At 48.8% G+C, this 26,420-nt stretch overlaps 2 protein-coding genes across 2 annotated transcripts in view; one reads left to right on the top strand and one right to left on the bottom strand.

Moving 5' to 3' along the window:
* Positions 1–2,580, top strand: part of LOC129711090 (CREB-regulated transcription coactivator 1-like) — an 80,278-nt gene extending 77,698 nt beyond the window's left edge. The window contains exon 16 of the transcript XR_008725776.1: positions 2,566–2,580. The gene's annotated coding sequence lies outside the window, so the exon portion shown is untranslated. The remainder of the gene's footprint in view (positions 1–2,565) is intronic.
* Positions 1–12,058, bottom strand: part of comp (cartilage oligomeric matrix protein) — a 29,528-nt gene extending 17,470 nt beyond the window's left edge. Inside the window, exons 1-9 of the mRNA XM_055658475.1 lie at positions 11,638–12,058; positions 9,124–9,206; positions 8,882–8,933; positions 7,683–7,855; positions 5,339–5,476; positions 5,068–5,145; positions 2,761–2,913; positions 1,570–1,674; positions 1,334–1,441 (exon numbers count right to left, since the gene is read on the bottom strand). Of these exons, the coding sequence (XP_055514450.1) occupies positions 1,334–1,441; positions 1,570–1,674; positions 2,761–2,913; positions 5,068–5,145; positions 5,339–5,476; positions 7,683–7,855; positions 8,882–8,933; positions 9,124–9,206; positions 11,638–11,713 (966 nt within the window). The 5' untranslated portion in view covers positions 11,714–12,058. The remainder of the gene's footprint in view (positions 1–1,333; positions 1,442–1,569; positions 1,675–2,760; positions 2,914–5,067; positions 5,146–5,338; positions 5,477–7,682; positions 7,856–8,881; positions 8,934–9,123; positions 9,207–11,637) is intronic.
* Positions 12,059–26,420: the final 14,362 nt, after the last annotated feature.

Here is a 26,420-nt window from a genome sequence, read left to right as displayed (position 1 = left end):
CTGTCGCTGAAGGTGCTCCTCAGGTTGACCAGTGTGAGCTGTATTGTCCAAGATGCTCCGCAGTTTGACGGGCATCCTCCCCTCCAAGACCAACCTCCCGTGAATCCAACTCCACCCCCAGGGTCATGGTTGTCACGGACACTGTGGTGTAGATGGCCTATCGCTGTGCCTGCACTGGGTTACGTGGAATAAAGGCTATATCTCCAGCTCCACTCAACACATCCAAGGGTGTTGGCAGCCAATGAATCACCTGTGAAATGTGCCAATGGCTGTAATGTAGGAAACATGGCAACAAATGTACAAAGCTCTCCGACACGGCAACCTGATAATAGCTGGATAATCTGTTATAAATATAAATCCAATAAATAAATATCATGCCAGATACTGAGGAGAAATAGTGCTCCAGGATTTTCACTTCTACCGGAGCGAGCAGGCAAGGCTTTTAGTCTAACGTTGCGTTGGATAGACGGGACTCAGTCTGTACTGCCCTGGGAGAGGTTTATGGAAACAGGCACTTCAGCCCACCGAGTCCACGCCGGCCATCGATCGCACTTTCTCCCCCACGCTCTACACAATCTGGGCCATTTACAAAGCCAATTAACCTACAAACCCACACGTCTTTTAGGATGTGGGAGGAAACCGGAGCACCCGGAGGAAACCCGTACGGTCAGGGGAAGAATATGCAAACTTTACACAGACAGCACCCGAGGTCAGGATCGAACCCGGGTCTCCGGCGCTGAGAGGCAGTGTCTCTACCAGCTGCGCCACCGTGCCGTTGCTTGGTTTATTGGCTCACATTTCCAGAATGTCAAGTCAAGTCAAGTTTATTCGTCACATACGCATACGAGATGTGCAGTGAAATGAAAAGTGGCGATGCTCGCGGATTGTGCAAAAAAACTACAAAACAGAATGGAACAGAATCAGTAATTACATATTTGAGGGAGAGAAAAAAAAACCAAGGGACTCAAACCCAATAATGGCACAGCGCCAGACATCCGGGTTCGATCCTGACCACGGGTGCTTGTCTGTACGGAGTTTGTACGTTCTCCCCGTGACCTGCGTGGGTTTGCTCTGGAATCTCTGCTTTCCTCCAACACTCCAAAGACGTCCAGGTTTGTCGGTTAATTGGGTTGGTATAATTGTAAATTGTCCCTAATGTGTGTAGGATAGTGTCAATGTGCGGGGATCGCTGGTCAGTGCAGACTCGGTGGGCCGAAGGGCCTGCTTACTAACTGTATCTCTAAACTAAACCGTGATATTTTGACACAATGCTACCCCCTATGGCCAATATTTCTGTTTAGCCATTGATGGCCCATTTAAATCGAGCACCAACCTCTTTGTTAAGAATGCCGTCTCCATCAGCATCATTGTCACAGGCATCTCCAATCCCATCACCGTCTGCATCTTCCTGCCCAGAGTTTGGTACAGTCACACAGTTATCCTAGTAGTAGAACATAAGCACATCCATCAATCAATGTTCACCTGTACATGCATTTCTTCCTTCTACTTACCGTTCCCGCTTTTCCCCTCCAGATCTCACCGCCTCGCGCTTGGCATATTCTACCGTACCTTGTTGCAGTCTCTGCCGCGGCAGTCCAGCGCGGTGTCAGGAAAGCCGTCGATGTCCGTGTCAGGTCCACAGACGTAGCCATTTCCAGCCCAGCCGATTCCACACTGCGGCAATGAGAACAGCAACGATGACTGCCATCATAGAAACATAGACGCATAGACAATAGGTGCAGGAGGAGGCCATTCGGCCCTTCGAGACAGCACCGCCATTCATTGCGATCATGGCTGATCGTCCCCAATCAATAACCCGTGCCTGACTTCTCCCCATATCCCTTGAATCCACTAGCCCCCTAGAGCTCCATCTAACTCTCTCTTAAATCCATCCAGTGATTTGGCCTCCACTGCTCTCTGTGGCAGGGAATTCCACAAATTCACATCTCTCTGGGTGAAAAAGTTTTTTCTCACCTCAGTCTTAAATGACCTCCCCATTATTCTTAGACTGTGTGGCCCCTGGTTCTGGACTCGCCCCACATTGGGAACATTTTTCCTGCATCTAGCTTGTCCAGTCCTTTTATGATTTTATATGTCAATGTCTCAACTTTAACGCAGGATGTAAAAGCAACAGTAAAAATCAGGTGGTGGCACAAGTGGGTCAAGAAGGCACTTTGGCCTTCATCAGTCAGAGTGGTGAGTATAGAGGTTGGGAGGTCATGTTGCAGTTGTACAAGACTTTGCTGAGGCCACATTTGCAGTACTGTGTCCAGTTTTGGGTCACCCTGCTTTTGGATAGCTGGAAAGGGTGTAGAGAAGATTTACGAGGATGTTGCCAGGACTGGGGGGCTTGTGCTGTAGGGAGAGGTTGAGCAGGCTGGGACTTTATTCTTTGGAGCGCAGGGGGGGTGAGGGGTAATATTATAGGGGTGCACAAGATCATGAGAAATCGATGGGGTAAATGCACCTTATTGGGGTGGGTTAAATGAGTCTTTTACCAAGAGTAGTGGAAATCGAAAATCAGAGGACAGAGATTTAAGGTGAAGGGGGACATTTAATTGGAAGGTGTGTTTACACAAAGGGTGGTAGGTGCATGGAACGAGCTGCCAGAGGAGATGGATGTGGCAGGTGGCTATCACAACATTTAAGAAGCATTTAGACAGGTACACAGATAGGATAGGTTTAGGGGTAAATGGGCCAAACGCAGGTAGGTAGGTAGGACTAGCGTAGCTGACGTCACATTACATTATCTGTCCTTACCGCACAGCTGATGTGGCCGTTCTGTGCCACGATGCATTGTGCGAACTGATGGCAGGGGTTTGGGGCTCCGTTTGAACAGTTCCTCTCCGGTTGGCATCCTCTGAACCGGTCTCTGACATACCCGGCCTTACAAGACCCACAGCGGAAAGATCCCTGTGGGAAACGGAAGGCAGTTTGCAGTTAACATGCAGAACATAGACATTTGGTGTGAATTGGGTAAAGCAACGAGAGGTCCTGTGGTGTTACAAGTGTAGGAAGAAAGTCAAGTCAAGCCAAGTCACATTTATTTATATAGCACATTTAAAAAACAACTCTCGTTGGCCAAAGTGCTTTACATTTGTTATAAGAATAGTATAAACAAACAAAGTACATACATATATACATATAGCCCTCGCTCAGTGGATGCCAGGAAAGGCTTGGGAGTATAGATAAGATTTTAGTCTTGACCTAAAGTAGTCGATGGAGGAGGCAGTTCTGATGGGAAGGGGGATGATGTTCCACAGTCCAGGAGCTGCAACCGCAAAGGCGCGGTCGCCCCTGAGCTTATGCCTAGACCGCGGGATATTCAGCAGCCCCAAGTCGGCCGATTTGAGGGACCTGGAGGTTGTGGTGGGTGAGAAGACCTTTAATATAGGAGGGGGCAAGCCCATTGAGGGCTTTGTAGACATAGAGGAGGGTCTTGAAATGTATAGGGAACCGCACAGGGAGCCAGTGGAGAGAGGCCAGGATCGGGGTGATGTGGTTCCTTTTTCGTGTGCCCGTCAGGAGTCTCGCTGCGGTGTTTTGGACCAGTTGCAGGCGGGATGGTGAAGATTGGCTGATGCCAGTGTATGCCAGAAAGGTCTCCATCCGAAACGTTACCCATTCCTTCTCTCCTGAGATGCTGCATGTCCCGCTGAGTTACTCCAGCTTTTTGTGTCTATCTTCATGTTACAAGTTTAGTTTGGTTTGGAGATGCAGCGCAGATGCAGGCCCATCGAGTCCGCACCGACCAGCGATCCCCGTACACAAGCACTATCCTACACGCTAGGGACAATTTACAATTTTTATCAAAGCCTATTGTCTTTGGAATGTGGGTGGAAACTGGAGGAACACTCACTTGGTCACTGGGAGAACTCGGTACTAACTCGGTACAGACAGCAGCCATAGTCAGCATCAACGGGACCTGCGTGGGTTTTCTCCAGGAGCTCCAGTTTCCCCTCCCACACTCCAAAGGCGTACAGGTTTGCAGGTTAGTGTAAAATCTGTAAAATTGTCCTCAGTGTGTGTAGGATAGTGCTTGTAGGAGCCATTTATGCTTGAGTTGGTTATTGTTCATATAGTTTAGCCATGTCGAGATATTTCTAGCTGTATCTTTTTTTGTATGCTTGTGGGTGGGATGTGATACGTAGATGGGTGTGTCTACATCTTTGGAGGCTAGCGTGGCCACAGAGAGTGATTAATTGTTGGTCGGCGTGGACTCAGTGGGCTGAAGGGCCTGTTTCCATGCTGTATCTCTAACGTAGGTAAAGTCTAAAGCTGGGGTACTGTCCGATTCACCTCTACCCCATTGAGGACTTTGAACATTGCGTCTGGAACTGATGCGCTACGATGCTGAGAACTATATTCTGCGCCCTTTGCTCCACCTATTGTACTTGACTTTGAACTCATTGTATCTATGAATGGTATATTTGATGGGTTTGGATAACACTCAAGCGAAGTTTTGCACAGTACCTTGGTACATGTGACTATAATAAATCTAAACCTTAGCCAGTGTCCGGTCTCCCACTAAGGTCGATATTCCTCACACCCGTCTTCACATAAAATGTGTAGCAAGGAACTGCAGATGCTGGTTAGACAAAAAAAACACACAAAATGCTGGAGTAACTCAGCGGGTCAGGCAGCATCTCTGGAGGAAAAGAATAGGTGACGTTTCGAGTCACCTATTCAGACTGGGGAAGGGGTCCAACCTGAAACGTCGCCAATTCCTTTTCTCATGAGATGCTGCCCGACTCACTCCAGGGTACTCCAGCATTTTGTGTCTATCTCCTGCCTTGACATACTCGTGTTTATAGCACAGCATTCACTCACTCACTCACTCCCCAGTGTCCGCACACCCCCACCCTCTTCCCCCCCACACCTCCCCCCCCCTTCCACCACCTTCCCCCCACCCACCCACCCCCCCCCCCCACACCTCCCTTCCCTACTCCCCCCCCACCCACACCTTCCACCCCACCCACATCTCATCTCCTCTCCACCTCTCCACCTCCCCCCCTTCCACCCCTCCCCCCCCTCCCCTAGACCATGTCAGATCTGTGACCTACTCACCGGGTTGTTGGTGCAGATGGAGTTTGGATCACAGCCACCATTACGCCCATTGTCACACTCGTTGATATCCATGCACACCTGCAAAATAAAAGTGAACGAGTCACCATCGCAGGTGAACAAGCATCACATCCACTCACAATCAGCCCTCACACCTGCCACCCACGCCTCCTCCGCACCCACACCTGTCCCCACAGCCCAGTCCAACCGCCACGGAGGTCGGGCTGCCACCACCGAGGTCCACCAATGCCCAGCCCTCACGCAAGTTCCTTACCTGCTTGTGTGTCCGAGCAAACGTCTCCCCTGTCCCCTGGATTCTGGGGCCTCTGAAGCCGCTCGGACAAGGGTCGCATTGAAAACCAGGGGATCTATTGATGCAACGGACTCCAGGGAAGCAAGGCTGTGTCTGGCACTGTGGGGGGGGAGAAAATAATCAACATAGAACATTGAACAGTACAGCACAGGATCAGGCCCCTCCGCCCAGTGTGCGTCTGCACCATACATATTGTCAGCTTTCCACTAGTGGGAGAGTCCAGGACTGGAGTCACAGCCTCAGAATAAAAGGAAGTTCTATTAGGAAGGAGATGAGGAGGAATTTCTTTAGAGAGAGTGTGGTGAACCTGTGAAATTCTTTGCCCCAGAAGGCTGTGGAGGCCAAGTCAGTGGATACATTTAAGGCAGAGATAGATAGATTATTGATTAGTACAGGTGTCAGAGGATATGGGGAGAAGGGTGGAGAATGGGGTTGGGAGGAAGAGACAGATCAGCCATGATTGAATGGCGGAGTGGACTTGATGGGCCAAATGGCCTAATTCTGCTCCTACCACTTATATCCGTGTGCCTATCTAAACGTGTGTGAAACACCGCTATTGTATTTGCCTCCACCACCGCTCCTGACAGCCCCGTTCAAGGCCCCCGCCATCCTTTGTGTGAAGCACAGCCCATCTCCATTAGACTTTGGCCCTCTCACCTTAAAGCTATGTCCTCTAGTTACGTCAAAATCTTGGTCAATAACTCTGAACACCCTTCAACCTCACTATGGAAAACGTTGCCTCAGGACTTTTGATGAAGGTTGAACGATGAACAGGAACGTGTAAACAATCCGAGCCCACTTTTAATTTGTGGGTTTAATTTCTATTGACGGGTTAGTATGAGAAATGATCAAATAATCTAATCTCACTATAGGTTTACTCCAGTCAGGAGTTACTACAAGGAGGGTGTAGCCAGGACATGTGGGCCTGAGCGATAGGAAGAGGTTGAGCAGGCTGGGACTTTATTCCTCAGTGCAGGAGGCTGAGGGGTGATCTTATAGAGGTGTATACGATCATGAGCGGAATAGTCAGGGTTACTACACAGCCTTTTACCTAGAATAGGGAAATCGACAATAGACAATAGACGGTAGGTGCAGGAGTAGGCCATTCAGCCCTTCGATCCAGCACCGCCATTCAATGTGGTCATGGCTGATCATCCCCAATCAGTACCCCGTTCCTGCCTTCTCCTCATAGAATAGAATAGAATAGTTTCTTTATTGTCATTGTAACATGAACCATGTACAACGAAATTAAAAAATGTCAGCCAGTCAGTGCACCATTCAAACATTTCTAAAAGCTAACGATACATACAAGGTAAAATATTAAAAGATAAACAACTAAAATAAATATCACGAAAATAGCACGCATAAACACCCATATCCCCTGACTCTGCTATTTTTAAGGGCCCTATCTAGCTCTCTCTTGAAAGCATCCAGAGAACCTGCCTCCACCGCCCTCTGAGGCAGAGAATTCCACAGACTCACCACTCTCTGTGAGAAAAAGTGTTTCCTCGTCTCCGTTCTAAATGGCTTACTCCTTATTCTTGAACTGTGTCCTCTGGTTCTGGTCTCGCCCAACATCGGGAACATGTTTCCTGCCTCTAGCGTGTCCAAGCCCTTAACAATCTTGTATGTTTCAATGAGATCTCCTCTCATCCTTCTAAACTCCAGAGTGTACGAGACCAGCTGCTCCATTTTCTCAGCATCAAAAACCAGAGGACATCTATTTAAGATGAGTGGGGAAAGATTTAATAGGATCCCGAGGGTCAACTTTTTCCACACAGAGGATGGTCGGTGTATGGAACGAGCTGCCAGACGAGGTAGCTGGGGCAAGTATTGTATAGACACTAGGACAGGGGCATGGATAGGATGGTTTTAGAAGGATATGGGCTAAATGCAGGCAGATGGGACTAGTGTAGATAGGGCATGTTTGATCGGGCATGGAGGAGCTGGGCAGAAGGGTCTGTATCCATGCTGTATGACTGTATTAACGGAAGACCTGGCACCTAAATTATCCCCAAGGCTCACCTCCCCCACCCTATGCCCCCCCTCCCCCCTCAGGACCCCCCCCCCTCCCTCACCTCCCAACACTGTTGAGTCTGAAGGAGGGTCCCAACCCTATTCCTTTTCACCAGAGATGCTGCCTGACCAGCTGAGTTACTCCAGCATTTTGTGTCTATCTGGGGTGTAAACACACAGCATCTGCAGTTCCTTCCTACACACTCTGCTGGGTTGTTGCTTGACTCCAGCTAAACGGCCCTGGATTCCTGACCCCACACGTTGTTCCCGTCCCCCCCGCCGTCCTCACCTCGTCCATGTCACTACAATAGCTCCCGTTGCCGATGAGTCCGGTAGGGCACTGGCCGCACAGGAAGCCGCTGCCAGTCTCCGAGCACAGCACACCGGGGTAGCAGGGATTAGGGTCGCATTTCACCAGCGGGTAGACGGTGATCGGCGGCTGCTTCCCCTCCCGTTGGATGCCTGGGGGTAGGAAGGAGAAAGGGGAGCTGGGGCTGAAACGTCAAAGGCTCCACAGAGTCTTCACCCAGAACCACAGGTGCACGGTGGGCACAGTAGAGCGGGTAGAACTGCTGCCTCACATCCCCAAGAGTCCCCGGTTCGATCCTGACTACAGGTGCTGTCCGTGTGGACTTTGCACGCACGTTCTCCCTATGACCGTGTGGGTTTGTTCCGGGTGCACCGGTTTCCTCCCATGGCCCAAAGACGTGCGGGTTTATTGGCCTCTGCGAATTGCCCCCCAGTGGGTAGGGAATGGATGTGAAAGTGTGAGCAGCTGATCGATGGTCAGCATGGACTTGGCGGGCTGAAGGGCCTGTTTCCACGCTTAGTTTGATCGTTTGAAAGATACAGCATGGAACCAGGCGCACCGAGTCCACGCCGACCATCGATCACATACAACAGTTCTACCCTACACACTAAGGGGGCTGAAATCTGCACGTCTTTGGAATGTGGGAAGAAACCCGGAGAAAACCCACGCGGTCACGGGGCGAACGTGCAAACTCCGTACGGACAGCAGCCAAAGTCAGGATCAAACACAGCAACACTCCCTCGCCAATGGTTATCTCCGGTGGCATTCCCTCAGCCCCACCCCTCCCCCAGCCCCACCCCTCCCTTAGCACAACAACCCTCCCTAAGCCCCACCCCACCCCTCCCTGAAACCCAGCCCCTCCCCCAGCCCCACCCCTCCCCCAGCCCCACCCCTCCCTGAACCCCACCCCTCCCACAGCCCCACCCCTCCCCCAGCCCCACCCCCCTCCCACACCCCACCCCTCCCCACACCTCTACAGTACAATCAACCATCAGCTAAGATCAGGTGTTGAGATGCCCAGTGTGGGACTGGAACGAGGGACCTTCACGCCCCCAAACTGTAGACCTGACCAGACTCTCCCGTGCCCTGGCTCGGCACAAGTTCCTCTCTCTCTCCATCCGCGCCGATAGTTTGTAGCGTTACAGAGTTGTTGCTGAATCTCAGTGGGGTTTACTCACCACAGAAGTCACATTCTGCCAAGGTGTTCTTCAGAAAGATGGTCTCCTTTACCTGTGAGGCAATGGCAGCAGCGTTAGTGATGTGGCGGAGGACAAAAGACTTTAAAAAACTGTGACGACTGCCCATTAGATGGGGCCAGGGATGCAGTGGGTGTCACTTAAAGGGTTAAGGTTTGGGGTCTGGGGATGGGTAGGGGAGGGGAGGGGGCACAGACTCGGGGGTTGGGGCGAGGATCCTTTACCTGTTGTTTGAGGAGCTCTTTAATTTCTGTCAGTTCCTGGTTTGTTAGCTTCATCTGAGAAAGCATTTGGTGGTTGAAATCTCCTAAAGAAAGCGAAGGGGTCACTCGTTCTCTAAGCAATGGCAGCAGCCAGCACCGTCACAGAGTCACGACACACAACCTCTCCCCCCCCCCCCCCCTCCCTCCTTGTATCACAGATTACTGATGGTAAACCTCAACGGGTGAGGCAGCATCTATGGAGCGAAGGAATGGGTGACGTTTCGACCCGAAACGTCACCCATTCCTTCACTCCATAGATGCTGCCTCACCCGCTGAGTTTCTCCAGCAGTTTTGTCTACCCTCGATTGTTCCAGCATCTGCAGTTCCTTCTTAAACTTCACTGATGGTGATGTAGGTTTTTGATTTATTTTTGCCACTTGTACCAAACTCATAGAATCATAGTGTACGTAAACAGGCCCTTCAGCCCAACTTGCCCACACCGACCAGCATGTCCCATCTACACTAGTCCCACTTGCCTGCATTTGCCCATATCCCTCTAAACCTGTGCTATTAATGTACCCGTCTAAATGTTCCGTTAACATTGCGATAGTCCCTGCCTCAACTACCTCCTCCGGCAGCTCGTTCCATACACCCACCGCCCTTTGCATGAAAAAAGTTACCCCTCAGATTCCTATAAAATCTTTCTCCCTTCTCCTTAAACCTCTGGTTCTCGATTCCCCCACGCTGGGCATCCACCCCAATCTATTCCTCTCGTAATTTTAGAGTGAAATGCTTTGTTTTTGCAAGCTACCAAATAGATCAGCTACAGTTTAGCTATTATCAAGCAACTGAATCATCCTATCAACAACTAGAGGAGCCTTGGTCCTGACCAAAGATCCTATAGCGGTCCTGACCTCTCATCTACCTCTTTGGAGATCCTTGGACTATCTTTAATCGGACTTTAATTGATGTCATCTTGCACTAAACTTCATTCCGTTGATCTTGTATCTGTATTCTGTAGATGTAAAATCATATATAATCTTTCGGCTAACTGTTCGGCACGCAGTAAAAAGGCTTTTCACTGTACACGTGACAATAAACTAATTTAGTTTACTTTATTGTCACACGCAGAGAGACCTGCTGAGTTCCCACCACAGATGCTGCCTGACCCATTGAGTTCTTCCACAGATGCTGCCTGACACACTGAGTTATTCACTGATGCTGCCTGACCCATTGAGTTCTTCCACAGATGCTGCCTGACCCATTGAGTTCTTCCACAGATGCTGCCTGACTCATTGAGTTCTTCCACAGATGCTGCCTGCCCCACTGAGGTCTTCCACAGATGCTACCTGACCCATTGAGTTCTTCCACAGATGCTGCCTGACCCGCTGCGTTCTTCCACAGATGCTGCCTGACCCAATGAGTTCTTCCACAGATGCTGCCTGACTCATTGAGTTCTTCCACAGATGCTGCCTGCCCCACTGAGGTCTTCCACAGATGCTGCCTGACCCACTGAGTTCTTCCACAGATGCTAACTGATCCACTTTCTTCACAGATGCTGCCTGACCCATTGATTTCTTCCACAGATGCTGCCTGACCCATTAAGTTCTTCCACAGATGCTGCCTGACCCATTGAGTTCTTCCACAGATGCTACCTGACCCACTGAGTTCTTCCACAGATGCTGCCTGACCTGAGTTCTTCCACACATGCTGCCTGACCCATTGAGTTCTTCTACAGATGCTGCCCGAGTTCCTCCAGCACTTTGTGTTTTGCTCAAGATTCCAACATCTGCAGTTCCTTGTGTCTAAAAATAAGAAAGTTATTCACCAAAGAGCGAACGCGGGTCTCTACAGTATAGTCTCTTTACTATATAGTATTGTTATAGGTCTCTTGGTGTGAGGGGAATATTTACCTGGAACCTTCAAACAGAGGGGTATAATGGTGAATTTAACCACAGCGGGAAACACCCTGCAAAATACAAAACCACCCGCAAAATAAAAAGTGCTGGAGGAACTCAGCGGGTCAGGAAGCATCTGTGGAATGAATGGACAGACGAGGTTTCAGATTTTGAACCGTTCTTCACGCCACATCGATCCGTCCGTCGCCTGTCCATTCCTTTCCACGGATGCTGCCTGACTCGCCAAGTTCCTCCGGCACTTTTGTGTTTTTGCTCAAGATCGCAGCATCTGCAGTATCTCTCTCCCCCCTTCTCTCTCCCCCTTCTCTCTCCCCTCTCTCATTCTCCCTCTCTCTCTCGTCTCCATGTAGCGCTCTGATTATTTCTGGGCACCAGTTTTTATTTTCCTGGGCGCTCTAGAAAAGTTTCAGAAAAACTTTCAGAAAAACTTTCAGAAAAAGTTTCAGAAAAAGTTCGCGCGATTCCGTGTGCTAGTTAGGACAGGGTCCCCGCGTCTTGTCCTTTAAATGGTTGGGCAAAAAAAAAAAGGGCAGGTTCGACACTAACTATCCAGAGTTAACCGTACACAATTGGAACCCGTTTAATATCTTATTTATTGATCACCCATCTTACTTACCACCGGTCCGTTGGCAGGAGCTGGTCCGGTAACTGAGGTGCAAACTAAAGATGAGCAAGACGCTGCTGAGAATCATTTTGCCTTTGAGGGTTGTTGGAATAAATCCCAGGCTGTGTGTGGGTAAACCAGGATCGCAGGCAGGCAGTCACCTTCCCTGTGTATCACCACCGCTCTTCTCTCACTCTCAACCCTTGCAGCTAATGTTTACTGTTCCTGAGCTCCCGGCGTTTTTAATCGCCAGATGGACCCTACTGTGGAGTGACATCATGTGCTGGCGCTCCGACCCTGAATACCTTTTTAATCCCAAACAAAACACCAGCGCGCACGTTTGGTGCGTCTGAGACAGTGGCATAAATGTCCCCTTGTTTCCTGACCCCCCCATCTCACCAGCCCCTTCTTCCTTCATTTCGCTGCTGGCGCTCACATCTCTCTCCTTCTGGAAAACGGTTTTATTTCCAATTTGCTTTTCAGTTAAAAAATGTTTTTAAAAAAACAACAAAAAAACAGCATCAGGGAGTTTATTCCTTGGATGAAGTGTTTTTTAAAATTGTGTATATAAGTGTATAAGAGGTATAAGTGTATAAGTGTATATACCATTATGTGTATAAGATCATGAGTGGATTAGATAAGGGTAAATGCACGAGTCTTTTACCCAGAGTAGGGGAATCAAGAACCAGAGGGTGGACAAAAATGCTGGAGAGAAACTCAGAGGGTGAGGCAGCATCTATGGAGAGAAGGAATAGGTGACGTTTCGGGTCGAGACCCGGAAGGGTCTCGACCCGAAACGTCACCTATTCCTTCGCTCCATAGATGCTGCCTCACCCGCTGAGTTTCTCCAGCATTTTTGTCTCCCTTCGATTTTTCCAACATCTGCAGTTCCTTCTTAAACAAGAACCAGAGAGGCATAGGTGAGAGGGTGGGGTTTGGGAGATTTAATAGGAATATGAGGAGCTTTTTTTTTTTTTTTACAAATAGGGTGGTGGGTGTATGGAACGAACTGCCAGGGGAGATAGTTGAGGCTGGGACTATCCCAATGTTCAGGAAACAGTTAGACAGGTACATGGACAGGACAGGTTTGGAGGGATATGGATGTTGCTAGGACTAGCGGGTCTGAGCTGCAGGGAGAGGTTGAGCAGGCTGGGATTCTATTCCCTGGAGCGCAGGAGGATGAGGGGTGGTCTTATAGAGGTGTATAAAATCAGGAGAGGAATAGATAAGGGCCAAACGCAGGCAGGCGGGACGAGTGTAGCTGGGACATGTGGGCCAAAGAGCCTGTTTCCACACTGTATAGTGTGAGTCTATGACTCTAAATGCAGGTCAATGCCATTCCTCTAACCCTCTGTGTGAGGTCCCATGCATGTGGTCCACCTGCCCTAGACTGTGGAACAGCATCCCTCTGTGAAACGGCATCCCTCTTCTCATTAGAACTGCCCCCTCCATCGACTCCTTTAAGCCTAGACTTAAAACCTATTTCTACTCACAAGCATTTCTTGAGGTCCTCTGAGGGAGCGCTGTATGCATGTATTTATGTATGTATTGTTAGATCTATGTACCATTGTGTGTGTGTGTAGCACGTCAGTACCTGCACTGATCTAAAGCACTTTGGTCGACGAGAGTTGTTTTGAAATGTGCTATAGAAATAAAATTGACTTGACTTGACTTGCAGATGCAGAGGGAAGCTTGTCGCAGTGGTGCATGTTATGGATGGTGCGGATTGCAGGCACCATGCATTGGTGCTGGAGGGAATTACTGCAGCATTGTGTGTAGTTTACACTGGACGGCATTCTGTCCATTGGCTGGAGTTGGAGATGTACTTCAGGCAGGAGTCTTTCATTATGCTCTCGATCTACAGCATGCCTTGTAGTTAGGAAGGGTTTGGAAACCAGAGATGGGGAACTCATCTGTAACATCCTTGTGCCTCATTTTTGTCTCCTTTTCATCTGTGGCCTTTCTACACCCCTACCTAATCCCACCCCCCCCCCCCTGTATCCACCTGTATCCACCTATCACTCACTGGGCTTTGACCCAGTCCCACCTCTTTTCCAGTTTACCCCCCCCCCCTCCCGCACTACAATCAGTGTGAATTAAGAAGGGTCCCAACTGGAAACGTTACCCATCCATGTCCTCTAGAGATACTCCCTGCCTCACTATATCCCCCTCCTGGGTCCCGTTTCCCAATGTACCAGTCTTGCCTCGCCCCTCCCCACTGTCACCTCCTCCTTGCCCCCTGCACTAATGTAATCCTCCTGGAAAGGCAAAGGGCACCAGCATCCTCCGCAGACTACTTCCTAAATTCATACGTTCTAGAAGCAGGATTAGGCCATTCGGCCCATCAAGTCTACTCCGCCATTCAAATCGTGGCTGAGCTATCTTTACCTCTCAACCCCATTCTCCCCATCACCCCTGACACCCCAATTAATCAAGCATCTGTCAATCTCAAACTGGAAAAATACCCAATGACTTGGCCTCCACAGCCGTCTGTGGCAATGAATTCCGTAGATTCACCACCATCTGACTAAAGATATGTCTCCCCATCTTCATTCGAAAGGTACGTCCTTTTTTTCTGCGGCTGTGTCCTCTGCTCCTCTCTGCCTTCACTCTATCCAGGTCTTTCTATAATCGGTAAGTTTGCAATGAGGTCCCCTCTCGTCCTTCTAAACTCCAGCGAGTGCAGGCCCAGTGCCGTCAGACGCTCATCATATGTTAACCCAATCATTCCTGGGATCATTCTCGTAAACCTCCTCTGGACCCTCTCCAACACCAGCACATCCTTCCTCAGACTAAGGGGCCACATTTCCCTCACTACCAGCACTCCACACGGACTACTGATTCAGTCGCAGAGTCAGAGCAGTGGGTGGGAGACACTGGGAGTCCAGGCGTACATCAGTGAGACCAAGCGCAGACCGGGCGATCATTTCGCTGAACACCCAAGCTCAGTCCGCCTTGGCCAACAAGATCTCCCTGTTACCGAACATTTTAACTCCCGTTCCCATTCCCAAACTGACCTTTCCGCCCTGGGACTCCTCCACTGTCAGAAGTGTTCAAGATGATGGGAGGAATATTGGAGGAACAGCGCCTCATATTTCGCTTGGACAGCTTACAACCCAGGGGTATGAATATTGATTTCTCTAATTTTAAGTAACCCTTGCATCCACTACTCTCCGCCCCTCCCCCATCCTAATTGCCCTACTAGTTCCACAGCACGCATCCATACATTACTTCGTTATCATCTCTTCTACACTCAACAACGGACCATTGTGGGCTCCACCTTGCCCTGGTCATCGGTGCCGGCTCTGATTTGTTCTGAACCTTTTCATACCTCTAGTTTCCCTCTCCCCTGGCTCAGTCTGAAGAAGGGTTCTGACCCGAAACGTCACCTATTCCTTTTCTCCAGAGATCCTGCCAGGCCCGCTGAGTTACTCCAGAATTTTGAGAACCTACAGATCTGACCCACAAAGCTGAAACATAGAAACATAAAAAATAGGTGCAGGAGGAGGCCATTCGGCCCTTCGAGCCAGCACAACCATTCATTGTGATCATGGCTGATCGTCCCCAATCAATAACCCGTGCCTGCCTTCTCCCCATATCCCTTGACTCCACTAGCCCCTAGAGCTCTATCTAACTCTCTCTTAAATCCATCCAGTGATTTGGGCTCCACTGCCCTCTGTGGCAGGGAATTCTACAAATTCACAACTCTCTGGGTGAAAACGTTTTTTCTCACCTCAATCTTAAATGGCCTCCCCTTTATTCTAAGACTGTGTGGCCCCTGGTTCTGGATGAGCAGTCCTGAACTACTACAGACCTCATTGGAGACCCTCGGACTATCTTCGATCGGACTTTACTGGACTTTACCTTGCACTAAACGTTATTCACATTATTCCCTTCATCATGTATCTGTACACTGTGGATGCCTCGATTGTAATCGTGTATTGTCTTTCTGCTGACTGGTTAGCACGCAACAAAATCTTTTCACTTTACCTCGATGCACGTGACAATAAACTAAACGCAACTCAACTCGGTGCAAGATTTGATGCAATGTGGGCCAAGACAGGGGGGGGGGGGGGGAGGACATAGAAACATGTAAAATAGGTGCAGTAGGCCATTCGGCCCTTCGAGCCAGCACCGCCATTCAATATGATCATGGCTGATCATCCAAAATTAGTACCCCGTTCCTGCTTTTTCCCCATATCCCTTGATTCCATTAGGCATAAGAGCTAAATCTAACTCTCTTGATAACATCCAGTGAATTGGCCTCCAGTGCCTTCTGCGGTAGAGAATTCCCACAGAGACTCACAACTCTCTGGGTGAAAAGGTTTTTCCTCAGCTCAGTCCTAAAATGGCCAACCCCTTATTCTTAAACTGTGACCCATGGTTCTGGACTCCCCCAACATCGGGAACATTTTTCCTGTATTTACCGGTCCTGGACTGTAGAGGAACGGATATATTTAATATCTGAAGCAATTTGAACGCAGGAGGAAGAGGATGGTGCAATGGGTTGGAAAGTGGAGGTGAATCGAATGCTTCTAGCGCATCTGCGAAACCTTTCTGAAACCTAGCCTGCCTCAGTCCGTGCCAGAGATTCCTGAGTGTTTAGCTGGGAGCTTGGCTGCTTTGCCCAGCGCCTCTTGGCCAATGCCTCGATCAGTTAATGAAGTTTCCAGAAACCTGAGGAATTTTCTGGAAGGAGTTTGCAGAGAGCGTCGAAGGACCCAGAATGGCCACAACGCGTGGGCTCTGTGTCTCTGACGTGCCCGCGAGACCGATAATTCCCAGGGCAGGAAGAGCCTGAAATCCCCCCTATCCGCTCGGCCAGTGGCGGGAACAAGCCGTAAACAGTCGGCAGCTGAATCCCCAAATCCCTCCGTACAGCCACAGTCCAGTTAACCCCATGCAGCGGGTAGTTTATAACCCAATGGCATCAACATTAACACCCCCTCTTATTCCCCCTCCACATCCCCAATGCTCACCACTATCCTCGTCAGAGTGACCCAGCATGGAAACAGGCCCTTCGACCCAACTTGCCCACACCAACCAACATGCCCCATCTAAACTAGTCACACCTACCTGCATTTGGCCCATATCCTTCTAGATCCATCCTATCTGTCTAAATGTTTCTTAAACATTGCGATAGTACCTGCCTCAACTACCACCTCCGGCAGCTCGTTCCAGACACTTATACCCACCATTTGTGTAAAAACGTTACCCCTTCAGGATATTTTTCAATTTGTCTCGACTCACCTTTGACCTGTGTTCTCTGGTCCTCGATTCCCCTGTTCTGGGCAAATGACTCTGTGCGTCTACCCGATCTATTCCTCTTGTGATTTTGTACACAGAATCCACCCCCCCCCCCCCCCCCTCCCCCCCCTGCCCCCCCCCCCCCCCCCCCCCTTTCCACCTATATACCTCCCTCTAACTTCACATTTCAATCCCCTTCTCTCCGTATCTGACACCCTTTTGTCTCCACATCTGTCAAACCGACCAACCCTCCTCACCTGTATCCACATATCACTTAACCAGAGGTTGACCCTGCCCCCAGCTCTCTCCCTCCGAATGTCCAAATGGTTCTTAAATGTTGCAAACTTAATGGACTGAATGGCCTAATTCCACTCTCTTATAACTTACCAAATTATGAACTAACTTGGAGTTTCGGGTCAGAACCCTTCTTTAGACGGAGAGGCAGGGGAGAGGGAAACTAGAGGTATGAAAATCAGAGCCGGCAACCATGACCAGGGAAAGGTGGAGCCCACAATGGTCCATTGTTGGCTGTGGTAGAGGGGATATATGGATGCAAACAGTGAAACTAGCAGGACGACCAAGGTGGTTGAGGACCTTTCAAGTCTGAAAAGGTCCCGACCTGAAACATCTCCGGTCCTTTTTCCCCCAGAGATGCTGCCTAACCAGCAGAGCTGCTCCAACACTAAAACCATCTATGTATCTGCCTTTGGTATAAACCAGCATCTGAAGTTCCTTGTTTCTACTGATTGAAGGGTTTGGGCGGAGAGTGGGAGGGGGGTAGCAAGGAGATGTCCAGGAACATGGATGGTTTTGGTGGTCTACCAGGGTGCAGGGAGGGGATTAATAATGCAGGTACAAACATCTACAGTTCAGGTTTGGGGAGATATGGGCCGGGCAGAAGCAGGTGGATGTAGCTTGGATGGCACGGACAGGTTGGGCCGAAGGGCCTGTTTCCGTGCTGTATAGCTCTATGACAATGACATCACAAGAATGAAGCACTAGGAACGGATCATATATCAGCAATGGAACACGATGCAGAGACAGGTCAAGGTTCGGGAGGGAGGGGTCAGTGGGGGATATGGGGTTGGCAAAGGGTTCGGGAGGACGTCTTAGTTTTCAGAGATGCAGCGCCCAAACAGACCCTTCGGCCCAACCTGCCCACACAAGCCAACATGTCCCAGCTACACTAGTCCCACCTGCCTGCGTTTGGTCCACATCCCTCCAAACCTGTCCTATCCATGTACCTGTCTACCTGTTTCTTAAACGTTGGGATAGTCCCAGCCTCAACTACCTCCTCTGGCAGCTTGTTGTTGTTGAATGAACTGCAGATGCTGGAAAATCGAAGGTAGACAAAAATGCTGCAGAAACTCAGCGGGTGCTGCAGCATCTATGGAGCGAAGGAAATAGGCAACGTTTCGGGCTGAAACCCTTCTTCAGACCGTTTGTTCCATACACCCACCACCCTTTGTGTGCAAAAGTTACCCCTCAGATTCCTATTAAATCTTAAAAATAAAAATTACTACATTTATTCCTCTCATAATTTCATCCACGTCAGGGTGAGATTTTTGGCGGCAGGGTCAGGGAGGGGTCAGGGTCAGATCTGGAGGTCAGGGAGGGCTCGAGTTTAGAGAAGCTTCAGGAATCACAGAGTCTCTCTCTCTCTCTCTGACCCTTAGTTACTTTAGCTAGATAGTTTAGTTTATTGTCACAGATATCAAGGTACAGTGAGGAGTTTTTTGCTGCCTGCTATCCCGTCTGCAGATATATTTTTTTAAACTACGCACGATTTCAATCCATGCTCTGGGTCAAGGGAAGAGTCAGCAGTGTTCTATTGTCATGTGTCCCAGATAGGACAATGAAATTCTTGCTTGCTGCAGCACAACACAATATGTACACAACGGGTGAAAATATAAAGGTCTGGTCAGAGATAGGGAGAGTTTGGGTTTAGAAAAGCTCCGTGGGTCAAGAAGGGGCCAGCACACAAAATCCCATCTGCAAGAAATTAGTGGATTTGAAAAAAAAACTCAGATGAAAGTCCCAGACACAACACAGCCTAATAGATGACTCACCCACCGTCTGTGTCACATCAACAGCTTTACCATCAGCTCAGTCCAATTAAAACACTGCGCAATTTAAGCGCGTCTCCATTTCCTGAGCCCTGCTGCAGAATATCGGGTTCAGCCGTTAGAACACCCTGGGGTTTGTTGGTGACAATGGCTATTTAGAGGTGCAAATGCCAATTTTGACCCAAAAGCCTCTAAACATGCCCTATCCATGCTTCTTAAACATTGAGGCAGCACCTACCTCAACTGCCTCGTTCCATACACCCACCACCCTTTGTGTAAAGAAGTTACCCCTCATGTTCCCAATTAATTATCCTCCCCTCACCTTCAGCCAATGTCCTCTGGTTCACAATTCACCTACTCTGGGTAAAAGACTCTGTGCGTCTACCCGATCTATATCTCTCATGACGTTGCACTCCTCTATAAGATCACCCCTCATTCTCCTGTGCTTCGAGGTATGTAAGTCCTAGCCCCAATTTTTTTTGATGAAAGCAAATTGCAAATAAAATAAAATGATTAATATTTTCGAGAATGAAAGAATTGGAAGCATGATTGTGGTTTAAGAGGTGCCTTCCAAGTGAGGAGGTCACCTGTAAGGAAGGGGGGTGCGGGGGGGGGGGAGGGGGAAGGTAAGGGGTGGGGTGGTGAGATGGGGTGGTGAGATGGGGTGGTGAGATGGGGTGGTGAGATGGGGCAGGATATCGGGTTCAGCCCTTAGAACATCCCGGGCAACGTGTGGAGATTTCACTGCCCCAGACACACTAACGTGCGTGTAACAGCCTTTAACAGCGATCTCCAGGTGTGATAGTGCCAGGCTTCTCAGGATGCTTGTAGCCCCGGCACAAGGGCAGTTTTACTGTTATCATGGACTCAGTGTATCCCTCGGTTCCCAACTAGTGTCGATGGGGCATGCTGGCCAGTATTGGCAAGTTGGGCCAAATAGCCCGTTTCCATGCTGTAGGGCTCGATGACTAAGTCTACTCTGCCATTCGATCATGGCTGGTCTATCCCCATAATGTCCGACACCCTCCATTAAGCCTCCAACAAAGGCCTACGCAATCTCACCAAATCTTCCCCACTTTTGTGGTTCAACCCCTTTATACAAACGGCCCACATGGCGCCTGTGGTGGCAGCTTGCGAGATCTTTGTGTTTGCTTTCAACCAAACACTAAAATCCTTTGGAACGCAAATATTTACTAGTTCCTTTGCATGCGAATATCCTCACATTTTCGCACATTATCCTCCATCTGCTGTTCACACTCTCTCTATCCATTTGCATCTTGCTCATGTCTCTCAGATTTTCACCATCGGCTAACTTGGGCTTATTGTGCAATGTATTTTCCGCTATTTACACTGTGAATAACTGAGGGCCCAACATTAATCCTTGTGGTATCCATTCGAACACAGAAGAAGTAAACCAAGTCCAGTTGATGTTACAAAATCCTCCTCACAGCCATCTAGGAGTAGTGTCGATATTTAGAGGGCTGTTCCACAAACTAAGGTTGCACGGACTGATGTAGTGATACTCACAGAAGCATCTGTATCGGTATAATGCATGGATAGGGCATGTTGAGAAGGATATGGGCCAAACGCAGTGTAGATGGGGCATTTGTACCATGGGGTATGGTATGGCAACTGCTCTTAATGTGGACCGGAAGGCATTGCAGAGGGTGGTGAAAATTGCCCAACGCATCACCGGTTCCACGCTCCCCTCCATTGAGTCTGTCCAAAGCAAGCGCTGTCTGCGGAGGGCGCTCAGCATCGCCAAGGACTGCTCTCACCCCAACCATGGACTGTTTACCCTCCTACCATCCGGGAGGCGCTACAGGTCTCTCCGTTGCCGAACCAGCAGGTCGAGGAACAGCTTCTTTCCGGCGGCTGTCACTCTACTCAACAACGTACCTCAGTGACTGCCAATCACCACCCCCCCCCCCCCCCCCCCCCCCCCCCCCCCCCCCCCGGACACTTATTATTATTTATTCAAATCGTTTGCTATGTCGCTCTTCCAGGGAGATGCTAAATGCATTGCGTTGTCTCTGTACTGTACACTGACAATGACAATTAAAATTGAATCTGAATCTGAATCTGAATCTGAATTTTGGTTGGCATGGGCAAATGAGGCCAATGTCCTGTTTCCACGCTGAATGACTATCTCGGACAACAACAACTAGGAGGCATTTATGCAGACACACGATCAGGCTGAGATTTGAGGGGAGAGTTTAGTTTAGTTTAGAGATACAGCACAGAATCAGGCCCTTCGGCCCACGGGCCATCGCTGACCAACAATCCCCGCACATTAACATTATCCTACACCCACCCACGAGAGACGATTTTTACATTTACCAAGCCAATCAACCTACAAACCTGCACGTCTTTGGAGTGTGGGAGGAAACCGAAGATCTCGGAGAAAACCCACGCAGGTCACGGGGAGAACGTACAAACTCCGTACTGACAGCACCCGTAGTCAGGATCGAACCCGGGTCTCCGGCGCGGCATTCGCTTTAAGGCAGCATCTCTACCGCTGTATGCGCCACCGTGACTGCCATTGCTGCCAAACTCTGCACAGACAGCACCCGTGCCCGGGATCGACCCCGGGTCTCTGGCGCTGTGAGGCCACAGCTCTACCGCTGCGCGACTGTGCAGCCCAAATTGTATTCATGTATAGCCTTCCCTTTGAATGGATAGGACACAAACAAAAGCTTCTAACTGAACCTTGGTACACGTGACAATAATAGACTGAACTAAACACACATTGAGAGTGTCAAGGATTACAGGCTACAATGGGTTTCAAAGGGAGGCTGGGCTGGACTATGGTGCCATCCTCACCTTGGTGCCATTTATGTTATGTTGTGTCGTGGACTTTCTGCGTTTGTGCTTTTTTATAATTCAATTTCAATTTTATTTTTAATATGTTTTATTATGTATTTATTATTTTTTTTTTTTTTTTAATGATTTTTTTTTAATGATACTGCCTGTAAGGGAAATTCATTTCGTTGTCTCAAATTGAGACAATGACAATAAATTTGAATACAATACAATACAATGTTTGGTAACATCGCTGGCAACAACAGATTCTTTCCCAGCAAGCCCAAGCATTGTAAGTCCTCTCTGAACAGAGGATCGATGGACAATGGTTCTTTATTATCACATGTACAGACACACAGTGGCATTCTGTTTTTGCATCCAGTTCAGTAAAGTATTGCCATACTTACGTAAAATCCGCGATAAGTACAAAATGCAAAGGAATAGTCTACTGAGGCCGCATGCAAGAGTCGCCAGGTTTTGGCACCATTCTCAAAGTCCAGTCCGGGTCTCGTGGAGCAGCACCCAATCCAGGCGAGCTCCAGGCTGCTGCAGGGCCTCCAGCCATCGCCTCCGTCCAGATCCTCCAGTGAAGGTCAGCAGTGGGTGCGCCTGTGCCCACAGTCACGGTCATAGACGTCAGACCAGCACCTTCTGAGAGTGAACCCATGGAAACACACCGAAAGTGCAGTGAATTGAGGGACATGGATCGTGTACCGGCAGCTGAGATCTGTTTGCTCAGGCATCATGTTCGGCACATACATTGCAGGCCGATGGGTCCCCTTACCGTGCGACACTGTTCTGTGTTTGCTCCATGCTAACGATACAGACTGGGGCATGTACTCCACACATACCTTTCACACAAAGGGCGGTGGGTGTATGGAACAAGCTGCCAGAGGAGGTAACATAGAAACATAGAAAATAGGTGCAGGAGTAGGCCATTCGGCCCTTCGAGTCTTCACCGTCATTCAATATGATCATGGCTGATCATCCAACTCAGTATCCTGTACCTGCCTTCTCTCCATACCCCCTGATCCCTTTAGCCACAAGGGCCACATCTAACTCCCTCTTAAATATAGCCAATGAACTGGCCTCAACTACCTTCTGTGGCGGAGAATTCCACAGATTCACCACTCTCTGTGTGAAAAATGTTTTTCTCATCTCGGTCCTAAGAGAATTCCCCCTTATCCTTAAACTATGACCCCTTGTTCTGGACTTCCCCAACATCGGGAATAATCTTCCTGCATCTATCCTGTCCAACCTCTTAAGAATTTTGTAAGTTTCTATAAGATCCCCCCTCAATCTCCTAAATTCTAGTGCGTACAAGCCGAGCCTATCCAGTCGTTCTTCATATGAAAGTCCTGCCATCCCAGGAATCAGTCTGGTGAACCTTCTCTGTACTCCCTCTATGGCAAGAATGCCTTTGAGGCAGGGACTACCCCAACGTTTAAGAAACAATTAGACAGATACAGGGATAGGACAGATTCGGAGGGATATGGGCCAAACGCGGTTAGATGGAACTAGTATAGCTGGGACATGTTGACCGGTGTGGGAAAGTTAGGCCGATAGAGCTATACAGCGTGGAAACAGACCGATGACTATGTCTATGAGTTCACCCCGCTAGCTGGATTCGATAACAAACTTCTTTGTTTCTATGACATTGAAAGAGAGGTTGTTTTCTTGACACCACATTAGTCTTTTCCCGATTATTTTTCATGCTACTAATTCGCTGGCGATGTTGATGGTACTTCCTAGCACTGTACAATTCCTCCCTGGCACTATACAACACTAATGAGAAGCTCCCTCTGAAGACAGTCTGCCAACCTGTAACACAGCACTCATCCCTAACTTTAACTAACTGTCTATTCCCACTGGAAACAAGGAACCGCAGGTGCTGGTTTACCAAAAGTAACGGCAGCGTGCTGGAGTAACTCAGCGGGTCAGACGGAATCCCACGAGGTCCATCAAGTGGTGAATCTGTGGAACTCTCTGCCACAGAGGATAGTTGAGGCCACAGTTCATTGGCTATATTTAAGAGGGAGTTAGATGTGCCCCTTGTGGCTAAAGGGATCAGGGGGTATGGAGAGAAGGCAGGTACGGGATACTGAGTTGGATGATCAGCCGTGATCATATTGAATGGCGGTGCAGGCTCGAAGGGCCGAATGGCCTACTCCTGCATCTATTTTCTATGTATCTATGTATCAATTCTTGGGAGTAGAATTAGGCCATTTGGCTCATCGAGTCTACTCTGTCATTCAATCATGTCTGATCTATCTTTCCCTCTCAACCCCATTCTCCTGCCTTCTCCCCGTAACTCCCCGACACCCTTAGTGCTCAAGAATCTATCAATCTATACTTTTCTTCTTGTTTAAGAAGGAACTGCAGATGCTGGAAAATCGAAGGTACACAAAAATGCTGGAGAAACTCAGCGAGTGCAGCAGCATCTATGGAGCGAAGGAAATAGGCAACGTTTCGACCCGAAACCCTTCCGGGTTTCGGCCCGAAACGTTGCCTATTTCCTTCCCGAAACTCAGCGGGTGCAGCAGCATCTATGGAGCGAAGGAAATAGGCAACGTTTCGGGAAGGAAATAGGCAACGTTTCGTCCCTCTGTTAGTTGCACTTTATCAGTTTATTTATTCATGTGTGTATATATTTGCATTATGGTATATGGACACACTTATCCGTTTTGTAGTAAATGCCTACTATGTTCTGTGTGCTGAAGCAAAGCAAGAATTTCATTGTCCTATGCAGGGACACATGACAATAAACTCACTTGAACTTAGAAACAGGCCCTTTGGCGCACCAAATCTGCACCGACCAATGATCGCTCCATACACTCGTTCTATCCTACATACTAGGGACAGGTTAAAATGTACACAAGCCAAGTAACCGACAAACGTGCACATCTTTGGGATGTGGGAAGAGACTGGGAGAATGTGCAAACTCCACACAGACAGCAGCCGAGGTCAGGATCGAACCTGGGTCTCTGGCGCTGTGAGGCAGCAGCTCTGCCCACTGTGATGCCCTCTTGAATTGCCTTAGTGTGGGACTTGGCATTCCACCTGAACCCTAACCAGTAATTTCTAAAGGATAAGTATAACTTGTATTCTGCATCTGTGTTATTAAAGCACAAGATCCCACAAACCTCTTTGACAGCCTTCTCAACCTATTCTGCCACCTTCACCGATTTGAGTGCATATGCCTCCAGCTCACTGTTCCTGGCGACTATTTTAAAACCGTACCATTTAGTTTATTTTGCTCCTTAACGTCCTTCTGACGGATATAAATCACTTCACACTTTCCTGCATTTAAATTCTTGTGCCATCTGTCGTTTCGCCAGTCTATTTTATCATCTCCATTGTTTACTACGAGTTTCATGTCACCTGTCAAATTTGAAATGATGCCGTGTGTACTAAGTGCAGTTATTCATTTATACATCAGAAGAGACGCGATTCCTAATGGTGACTCTGGGGAACACAATTGTTCATCTCTCTCTGTCTGAAAAACAACCGCCCACCACCGCTCCAGCTTCTGATCCGCAGCCAAATCTGAATCCACCCTGCCACTGCCCGTATAATATTAGGAGCTCGAATTTTGCTCAAGTCTGCTCTGTTATTTTAACAAAGGCCTTTAGAAAGTCCAAGCACGGAACATCAATAAACTGCGAGAGAGAGAGAGAGAGAGAGAGAGAAGGAAAAAAAGATTAAAAAAAGACAAGTGGCTGGATATTAACGGAGACCAAGGTCAAAGCATTTCCTCGCAGACTGCTGTTCAAATCCAGCTCTAATTTCCCGAGCAGAAACAAACTAAAAACATACTACATTCCATTCCATTCCATGCCCATGACATACTGTCAAGAGGAAGTGAGTAAGAAGTACAGGTAATTCTCAAATGCTTGTGGTTCCCGTAAGTTGTTTTTGCACAATGTCTGATTTCCCTGCTCCCCAGGAGCATATAAAAGACTGTCTCGTTTCTACGCGCGTTGTTCTCTGATTTATACTCCGTGCCCATCAGATTCCTAACTCATTGAATAGGCAAGATTCCGGTAAACGGAGAGCCGTACACCACGACATTCCTGAACCATCATTCATCAGTCGATATTCCTCATGGAAACCCCATCAGTAGCTTTGATCGCTTTGATCAGCGGGGCAGCGCTGAAGGGACCAGAGGGCGACTTGTTGAGAGATGTTGCATGAAGTAGCAACTGAAGGCGGCACGGTGGCGCAGCGGTAGAGTTGCTGCCCCACAGCGCCAGAGACCCGGGTTCGATCCTGACTACGGGTGCTGTCTGTGCGGAGTTTGCATGTTCTCCGTGTGACCACGTGGGGTTTCTCCCGGTGCTCCGGTTTCAAGAGTCAAGAGTGTTTTATTGTCATGTGTCCCAGATAGAACCATGAAATTCTTGCTTGCTGCAGCACAATAGAATATGTAAACATAGTACATGACAGGAGAAGAAAAAAAGCTCAGTGTGTGTACACACGTGCACACGTGCACAATCTCAATAAATAACAGATATAGTGCAGTAATAGTCTGTTGCAGTGTTTAATAGCCTGATGGCTGGAGGGAAGAAGCTGTTCCTGAAGCTGGACGTTACAGTTTTCAGGCTCCTGTACCTTCTTCCCAATGGCAATAGGTGAGATGAGTGTGTGGCCAGGATGGTGTGGGTCTTTGATGATGTTGGC

The sequence above is a fragment of the Leucoraja erinacea genome, chromosome 29 (genome assembly GCF_028641065.1).
Source record: "Leucoraja erinacea ecotype New England chromosome 29, Leri_hhj_1, whole genome shotgun sequence".
Lineage (NCBI taxonomy): Eukaryota > Metazoa > Chordata > Chondrichthyes > Rajiformes > Rajidae > Leucoraja > Leucoraja erinaceus.
This window is presented reverse-complemented; position numbering and strand designations above follow the sequence as displayed.